The sequence below is a fragment of the Anser cygnoides genome, chromosome Z (genome assembly GCF_040182565.1).
Source record: "Anser cygnoides isolate HZ-2024a breed goose chromosome Z, Taihu_goose_T2T_genome, whole genome shotgun sequence".
In the NCBI taxonomy this organism is placed as follows: domain Eukaryota; kingdom Metazoa; phylum Chordata; class Aves; order Anseriformes; family Anatidae; genus Anser; species Anser cygnoides.
In genome coordinates, this window is record NC_089912.1 from 12,460,276 (window position 1) to 12,469,217 (window position 8,942).

The 8,942-nt window shown below is 54.6% G+C and overlaps 2 protein-coding genes across 2 annotated transcripts; both read left to right on the forward strand.

Annotated features, from left to right (window-relative positions):
- Positions 1–2,690: 2,690 nt before the first annotated feature.
- On the forward strand, positions 2,691–4,358 carry LOC136788907 (E3 ubiquitin-protein ligase Topors-like). Its single transcript, XM_066987792.1, has 2 exons — positions 2,691–2,935; positions 3,044–4,358. Exon 2 carries the CDS (start codon positions 3,129–3,131, stop codon positions 4,068–4,070), a length of 942 nt encoding a protein of 313 aa, XP_066843893.1. The 5' UTR covers positions 2,691–2,935; positions 3,044–3,128; the 3' UTR covers positions 4,071–4,358.
- A 2,703-nt stretch (positions 4,359–7,061) lies between these two features.
- Positions 7,062–8,942, forward strand: LOC136788910 (E3 ubiquitin-protein ligase Topors-like). Its single transcript, XM_066987795.1, has 2 exons — positions 7,062–7,517; positions 7,626–8,942. The coding sequence occupies exon 2, from the start codon at positions 7,711–7,713 to the stop codon at positions 8,650–8,652; it is 942 nt and encodes a 313-aa protein (XP_066843896.1). The 5' UTR covers positions 7,062–7,517; positions 7,626–7,710; the 3' UTR covers positions 8,653–8,942.

Consider the following 8,942-nt stretch of genomic DNA (forward strand, 5'->3'; position numbering starts at 1 on the left):
CTACACCAAAAATTATTTTGGTACACCTGTTTGGCTCTCTGAAGTTTCAGATTAATTTCTGGGTGCAAATTATCCTGCACCACTGGGAGGAAGAGATTTCAGGGGAGTCCAGCTGCTGCCAGCACAGCCATGCTCTGCGTCCTGCCTCTTGCAGGTAGTGGGGCAATGTGCTGGGGCACCAGTAATGCCCCTTTGCAGATGTGCATCCACAGGGGATGTTCTAATTCTATTTTTTCATTATTATTATTATTAATAACAACAATAATAATTTTATTAATTTTATTAGCTTTAGGAGAGTATATGTGGCTATAGATAAATGGTACTTTTCCAAATACATTTCCATTTGTGATCTCTTTCTTGCCACACGCCACCTACCTGCTGCACTCAGTATCACCTCTTGGCTAAATACATACATACATACATACATATATATGTAAAGGTTTTAGTGTCTCATACAGACAATCAAATAATCATATAACACTTTTGCAAACTGGAGCTTAATCATAAACCACAAGTAATCCATAATGCAGCTATCACATGAGAATTAATTCCAGAAGAGACTTTAAGCAAGTCCTTCCATAAAAAGATTAACTGATTACATTTCATTTCAAAGGGGACCATATCTACCATAAAAAACATGAACATATTGCAGTCTCTTTGAACTCTTAGCCCCTCTAGTCCACTTAGCATCTTTTTGTATAAAAATGTTCTAGATTTTTTGTAACTGTTCATAGAAAAAAACGGCCCCACACTTTCGGAAGGTAAGCACGTATGTTTTGCAGTTTCACTTCAGATAAGTCTGTATCTGAAAAGCAAGTTCTAAACACTGCATCAGGGAATGAGGAAAGAAAGAAAAAGCAAAGGGAAGCCACAGAAAGCTGAAAAGAAGGAAGAGATAAGGAGAAAATTTTTATCCTTGCAAATTCATTATTGCTGTCTGTAGGATTCAATTAAGCTGAGCTTCATCCTGGATAGGTGAGTGTTAGTGGTATGAAACAACATGCAGGAGGGAAGGGATGCCATCCAGAGGGACCTGGACAGGCCTGAGATGTGGGCCTGTGCGAACCTCGTGAGGTTCAACAGGACCAAATGCAGGTCCTGTACCCAGCTGGGGCAATCCCAAGCACAAATACAGGCTGGACTGAGAGCAGCCCTTAGGAAAAGGACCTGGGGGTGTTGACTGATGAGAAGCTCAACATGAGCCAGCAATGTGCACTTGCAGCCCAGAAAGCCAGCCGTGTCCTGGGCTGCATCAAAAGAAGCGTGGCCAGCAGGGCAGGGAGGTGACTGTTCCCCTCTGCTCTCTTTTCGTGAGACCCCAGCTGGAGCCCTGCATTCAGATCTGGGGCCCCAGCACAAGAAGGAAATGGAAGTATTAGAACAAGTCCAGAGGAGGGCCAGGAGAATGATCAGAGAGCTGAAGCACCTCTCCTGTGAAGACAGGCTGAGGGAGTTGGGGTTGTTCAGCCTGCAGAAGAGAAGGCTCCAGGGAGATCTTATAGAGACGCCTTCCAGTACCTAAACTGGGCTACCAGAAAGCAGAAGAGAGACTCTTTTATCAGGGAGTGCAGTGATAGGACAAGGCGTAATGGCTTTAAGCTAAAAGAGGGTAGATTTAGATGAGACACTTGGAAGAAATTCTTCATGATGAGGGTGGTGAGGCACTGGCACAGGTTGCCCTGAAAAGTTGTGGATGCCCCATCCCTGGAAGTGTGTAAGGCCAGGTTGGATGGTGCTTTGAGCAACCTGGTCTAGTGGGAAGTGTCCCTGTCCATGGCAGGAGTTGGAATTAGATGATTTTTAAGGTTGCTTCCAACCCAAATCATTCCATGTTTCTATGATTCGATGCTGAGCAATTGTTTCAACACACCAGCTGCTGAATGAATGCTTTTAAAATGTTTGTAACAGGGAACAGAGCAACAGGGATTTTTCTGAGAAGGTCATGTGTGATGTACTCTGTGTTATGTTGTCGTTACTGAATCCTGATTTGGCTTATCAGCTTGGAAATCAGGAAGCATACTGGATCACGGATCTTCTGTTGCAGCACACGAAAGTAAGGCAGCAGAAGGAAAGGTTCTGCCATGAACTCGTCCTTCAATTTTCCGCTGAGGTTTGAGAAGATGCAAAAAAAGGGACTGGGGGCTTCTTATTTAACCATTGGCATAGAAGAGCGATTTTGTGACTTGTGTTTGAGACATTTGTAAATGGAACTAAAGTGTCTCAGAGTTTCACAGAGTGTCCCAGAGAGTCACAGAGTATTAGAGCATGTCCTGGTGAGCCAGAGTATCTCAGGACTCAAGGCAAGAGTCCCCTATAAACACCATTGCTAGCAGCACCCACAGGCACTGCCGTGAGCTCTCTTTTGACTCAGACCAAGACATTGCCTGTGGAATAGTCACATCTTTTATTTTTCTTTAATTGTAGCCTAGTGCAAGCCCTGCCAGTGGTGCTGGGGGGGGGGGCGGGGTTGGCAGAAACACATGCTGGGGCTGAAGCACTACTGGAGAATGTGCTGCAGGTGAGGATGGCCCATTGCGATGTCTCAGTGATGGACTGTGACATCCCAGTGGCAATGTGCCCAGCTGGTGGGCGGTGATGTGCCCAGCTGGTGGGCGGTGATGTGCCCAGCAACTGTCTATGACATCCCCCTGGTGCTCCGGAATGTCTCCAGGTAACAGTTTGTGACTGCATGGCCCTCACCGCTTAAATCTGGGCACAGCAGCTCAGCCCAGCGGTTTGAGCCTCCCCTCCATCTGAGCATCTGTGCGAGGATTGGAGCGTGGAATTCGGCGAGCCACGGTGCTGGGTCGTGCTCTCAGAGCTGCTTTGTGCAGCTCTCAGAGGTACACGTCCCCAGAGCCACCTCTGCTGTTCTCCCAGCCCTGCTCCAACCAGGCAGCTGGGACATCCAGGAAGTGCACGTGCAGCAGCAAAGGTGAGCTGTGCGAGGACACCTCGCGCTGGCAGCTGGCAGCGGGGGTTCCTCCTTGAGGGACTCTCCCCAGGCCAGAGAGTGACGGTGGCCCCTCTCTTCCTCTTCCAGAGCAACACCCACTGCTGCAGCATCGGTGCGAGGGAGCGCATCGACACCTGCCGCTCCCCCCAGCCCACCGCAGCTGGTGGCGAGCATGGCCGCGGCGTTGAACACCCGCTGCCCGATATGCCTCGACACCTGGGGCAGCGCCGCTTACACTCTCCCATGCTTCCACCAGTTCTGCTTCCCGTGCATCCAGCGGTGGGCTGACAGCAAGCCCGAGTGCCCCCTCTGCAAGCAGAGGGTAACATCAATTGTGCACTCGGTTCAGGCTGATGACAAGTTCGAGGAGCTTGTCATCAGCCTGTCGGCAGCGGCATCTGCCGACAGAACCCCTGCCCAGGCACCCAGGCCTCTGGTGGGCGGCCTCCCCACAGACACCTGGGGCCAACTTTTCCGGGGGCACCCTGCTCTGCTCCAGCCCCTGCTCTCCTGGGTGCGCCAGGAGCTGGGGCGCATCTTCAGGACAAGGTGTCCAGAGGTGCACATCTTAGAGAACGCCATCAGGCAGACCCTGTGCCTGTTTGGAATGGAGGAAGAGCTCCTGGTCCAGCTGTTGGAGCTCGACCTCCACCACCACGCGGCAACATTTGTGCATGACCTCCTGGATGTTGCCGTGCAACTGTGCAGCAGGGAGGCCCACCGCCTGCTGGGCCTCAATGTTCCCCCTGCAGCTGAGCATCGGGAGACCAGCCCCGTGCCAGAAGCCGGCCCATCTGGCCTCGAAGGGGTGGCTCCTGGACCCGTCCCAGCCCCCTCTCTCCAGTCCGCCAGCTCCAGTGGGGATGAGGTGCCCGGCACATCGCATGAAGCGTTTCGAGGGAGTTCCAACCACCCTCACTCCACCCCTGCTGCAGAACCTGTGGAGCAGGCAGCACCTCGTGAGGAGCCACAGGAGGCCGCAGCAGGTCCCTCCAGCGCCAGGCGGGGCAGGGGCTGCCCACCTGGGGGGCCTCGGAGAGCCCCCAAGAGGAAGACCAACTCCTCCCAGGCCTCTGCACCACCTAAGAAGAGGCCACCCCGCCGGCGACAGTAGAGGACGCGCCAAGACCAGCGCCGGACAGCAGCTGGGACACACGCTGGCCCCAAAGGACCCAAAGGTCATCAGGGTCCTATTCCACCACACAGAGTACAAATAAAATCACAGAAAACGTGTCAGTGTTGCAAACAGCACAGTGGTCATTGCTATCCCCACCCCTGCTGCTTTCTCCTCCCTTTCCTGATGCCGTGCCCACTCTTTGCCCTGTTGCGTTGCTGCCCTGGCAGCACCCACTGCCCCGCTCCAGCCTGCGTCTCCGCAGCCGCTCCCAGGAAGGTGTTTCCAGCCTTGGGGGCTGCAGGCCAGCCCATGCCCCAGCCTCATCACCCCGGCCTGGCCTCCTCCTCACCGCAGCCTCTGACCCCACAGCTGGGGCTCTGCTCTCCTGCCAGCCTGCACTGCTGCTGCTGCGGCCCGGCCACAGTGGCACCCAGGTGCCTCCTGCACAGTCACGGCTTGGTGCTGCTGCTCTCACTGGGCATCTGGGGCTGTGCCCTGCCCAGGTGCAATCCCCAAGTTGCTCAGCGAGGGGAAGGGCAACTTGCTGCACCTGGGGAGGAACAAGCCCAGCATCAGGACAGGCTGGGGGCACGTGCCCGGAAAGGACCCAGGAGTCCTGTCGCACACCAACTTGACTGTGAGCCAGCAACGAGGCCTGGCCGCAGAGCAGGCAAATGCTGTCCTGGGCTGCACTGGGCGCGGTGTTGCCGGCAGCTCCAGAGAGGTGATCCTCTGCTCTGCCTAGCTCTGGGGAGGCCACAGCTGGAGTGCTGGGACCAGTGCTGGGCTCCCCAGTCCAAGACAGACCTGGGCGTGCTGGAGCGAGTCCGGTGGAGGGCCAAAGAGACGCGGGAGTGACTGGAGCAGCTCTGCTGCGAGGAGAGGCTGAGAGAGCTGGGACTGCTCAGCCTGGAGAAGAGGAGGCTCAGGGAAAATCTTAGAGCGGCCTTCCAAAATCTAAAGGTGACCAGGTGAAAAGCTGGGGAGAGACTCTTTATCAGGAATCATAGTGACAGGACTAGGAGTCGTAGATTTAAATTAAAAAAGAGTAGATTTAGATGAGATATAAGGAAGAAATTATTTAAAGGTCATGATGCACTGGAACAGGTTTCCCAGAGAAGCTGTGGATGCCCCATCCCTGGAAGACCAGGCTGGACGGGCCTTTGGGCAACCTGGTCTGGTGGGAGGTGTCCCTGCCCACAGTAGGGGGTTGGAGTTAGATGATCTTTAAGGTACTTTCCAACCCAAATCATTCTATGATTCTATGAATCTTCTAATACCTTCAGTAGAACTTACATATACCCACCGCAAGTAATACTGTTGATCAGCAAGTCCAAGTCCAGTTGCTATCATTAGAGCAGGGACAACATTTTTGCACTTTTCATAACTAGGAAACATATATATCCATCAGATGGCCCAATTTCAAGAAACACTTGGGGTTTAATAGTCAATTGGGGTTTAATAGTCAATTAAGCTGAGCTTCATCCTGGATAGGGGAGTGTTAGTGTTAGTGGTATGAAACAACATGCAGGAGGGAAGGGATGCCATCCAGAGGGACCTGGACAGGCCTGAGATGTGGGCCTGTGCGAACCTCGTGAGGTTCAACAGGACCAAATGCAGGTCCTGTACCCGGCTGGGGCAATCCCAAGCACAAATACAGGCTGGACTGAGAGCAGCCCCGAGGAAAAGGACCTGGGGGTGTTGGCTGACGAGAAGCTCAACATGAGCCAGCAATGTGCACTTGCAGCCCAGAAAGCCAGCCGTGTCCTGGGCTGCATCAAAAGAAGCGTGGCCAGCAGGGCAGGGAGGTGACTGTTCCCCTCTGCTCTCTTTTCGTGAGACCCCAGCTGGAGCCCTGCATTCAGATCTGGGGCCCCAGCACAAGAAGGAAATGGAAGTATTAGAACAAGTCCAGAGGAGGGCCAGGAGAATGATCAGAGAGCTGAAGCACCTCTCCTATGAAGACAGGCTGAGGGAGTTGGGGTTGTTCAGCCTGCAGAAGAGAAGGCTCCAGGGAGATCTTATAGAGACGCCTTCCAGTACCTAAACTGGGCTACCAGAAAGCAGAAGAGAGACTCTTTTATCAGGGAGTGCAGTGATAGGACAAGGCGTAATGGCTTTAAGCTAAAAGAGGGTAGATTTAGATGAGACACTTGGAAGAAATTCTTCATGATGAGGGTGGTGAGGCACTGGCACAGGTTGCCCTGAAAAGTTGTGGATGCCCCATCCCTGGAAGTGTGTAAGGCCAGGTTGGATGGTGCTTTGAGCAACCTGGTCTAGTGGGAAGTGTCCCTGTCCATGGCAGGAGTTGGAATTAGATGATTTTTAAGGTTGCTTCCAACCCAAATCATTCCGTGTTTCTATGATTCGATGCTGAGCAATTGTTTCAACACACCAGCTGCTGAATGAATGCTTTTAAAATGTTTGTAACAGGGAACAGAGCAACAGGGATTTTTCTGAGAAGGTCATGTGTGATGTACTCTGTGTTATGTTGTCGTTACTGAATCCTGATTTGGCTTATCAGCTTGGAAATCAGGAAGCATACTGGATCACGGATCTTCTGTTGCAGCACACGAAAGTAAGGCAGCAGAAGGAAAGGTTCTGCCATGAACTCGTCCTTCAATTTTCCGCTAAGGTTTGAGAAGATGCAAAAAAAGGGACTGGGGGCTTCTTATTTAACCATTGGCATAGAAGAGCGATTTTGTGACTTGTGTTTGAGACATATGTAAATGGAACTAAGGTGTCAGAGTTTCACAGAGTGTCCCAGAGAGTCACAGAGTATTAGAGCATGTCCTGGTGAGCCAGAGTATCTCAGGACTCAAGGCAAGAGTCCCCCATAAACACCATTGCTAGCAGCACCCACAGGCACTGCCGTGAGCTCTCTTTTGACTCAGACCAAGACATTGCCTGTGGAATAGTCACATCTTTTATTTTTCTTTAATTGTAGCCTAGTGCAAGCCCTGCCAGTGGTGCTGGGGGGGGGGGGGGGGGGGGCGGGGTTGGCAGAAACACATGCTGGGGCTGAAGCACTACTGGAGAATGTGCTGCAGGTGAGGATGGCCCATTGCGATGTCTCAGTGATGGACTGTGACATCCCAGTGGCAATGTGCCCAGCTGGTGGGCGGTGATGTGCCCAGCAACTGTCTATGACATCCCCCTGGTGCTCCGGAATGTCTCCAGGTAACAGTTTGTGACTGCATGGCCCTCACCGCTTAAATCTGGGCACAGCAGCTCAGCCCAGCGGTTTGAGCCTCCCCTCCATCTGAGCATCTGTGCGAGGATTGGAGCGTGGAATTCGGCGAGCCACGGTGCTGGGTCGTGCTCTCAGAGCTGCTTTGTGCAGCTCTCAGAGGTACACGTCCCCAGAGCCACCTCTGCTGTTCTCCCAGCCCTGCTCCAACCAGGCAGCTGGGACATCCAGGAAGTGCACGTGCAGCAGCAAAGGTGAGCTGTGCGAGGACACCTCGCGCTGGCAGCTGGCAGCGGGGGTTCCTCCTTGAGGGACTCTCCCCAGGCCAGAGAGTGACGGTGGCCCCTCTCTTCCTCTTCCAGAGCAACACCCACTGCTGCAGCATCGGTGCGAGGGAGCGCATCGACACCTGCCGCTCCCCCCAGCCCACCGCAGCTGGTGGCGAGCATGGCCGCGGCGTTGAACACCCGCTGCCCGATATGCCTCGACACCTGGGGCAGCGCCGCTTACACTCTCCCATGCTTCCACCAGTTCTGCTTCCCGTGCATCCAGCGGTGGGCTGACAGCAAGCCCGAGTGCCCCCTCTGCAAGCAGAGGGTAACATCAATTGTGCACTCGGTTCAGGCTGATGACAAGTTCGAGGAGCTTGTCATCAGCCTGTCGGCAGCGGCATCTGCCGACAGAACCCCTGCCCAGGCACCCAGGCCTCTGGTGGGCGGCCTCCCCACAGACACCTGGGGCCAACTTTTCCGGGGGCATCCTGCTCTGCTCCAGCCCCTGCTCTCCTGGGTGCGCCAGGAGCTGGGGCGCATCTTCAGGACAAGGTGTCCAGAGGTGCACATCTTAGAGAACGCCATCAGGCAGACCCTGTGCCTGTTTGGAATGGAGGAAGAGCTCCTGGTCCAGCTGTTGGAGCTCGACCTCCACCACCACGCGGCAACATTTGTGCATGACCTCCTGGATGTTGCCGTGCAACTGTGCAGCAGGGAGGCCCACCGCCTGCTGGGCCTCAATGTTCCCCCTGCAGCTGAGCATCGGGAGACCAGCCCCGTGCCAGAAGCCGGCCCATCTGGCCTCGAAGGGGTGGCTCCTGGACCCGTCCCAGCCCCCTCTCTCCAGTCCGCCAGCTCCAGTGGGGATGAGGTGCCCGGCACATCGCATGAAGCGTTTCGAGGGAGTTCCAACCACCCTCACTCCACCCCTGCTGCAGAACCTGTGGAGCAGGCAGCACCTCGTGAGGAGCCACAGGAGGCCGCAGCAGGTCCCTCCAGCGCCAGGCGGGGCAGGGGCTGCCCACCTGGGGGGCCTCGGAGAGCCCCCAAGAGGAAGACCAACTCCTCCCAGGCCTCTGCACCACCTAAGAAGAGGCCACCCCGCCGGCGACAGTAGAGGACGCGCCAAGACCAGCGCCGGACAGCAGCTGGGACACACGCTGGCCCCAAAGGACCCAAAGGTCATCAGGGTCCTATTCCACCACACAGAGTACAAATAAAATCACAGAAAACGTGTCAGTGTTGCAAACAGCACAGTGGTCATTGCTATCCCCACCCCTGCTGCTTTCTCCTCCCTTTCCTGATGCCGTGCCCACTCTTTGCCCTGTTGCGTTGCTGCCCTGGCAGCACCCACTGCCCCGCTCCAGCCTGCGTCTCCGCAGCCGCTCCCAGGAAGGTGTTTCCAGC

Coding starts and splice junctions, on each gene's coding strand:
- LOC136788907 (XM_066987792.1), top strand. CDS start 3,129: ATGGCCGCGGCGTTGAACACCCGCTGCCCGATATGCCTCGACACCTGG.
- LOC136788910 (XM_066987795.1), top strand. CDS start 7,711: ATGGCCGCGGCGTTGAACACCCGCTGCCCGATATGCCTCGACACCTGG.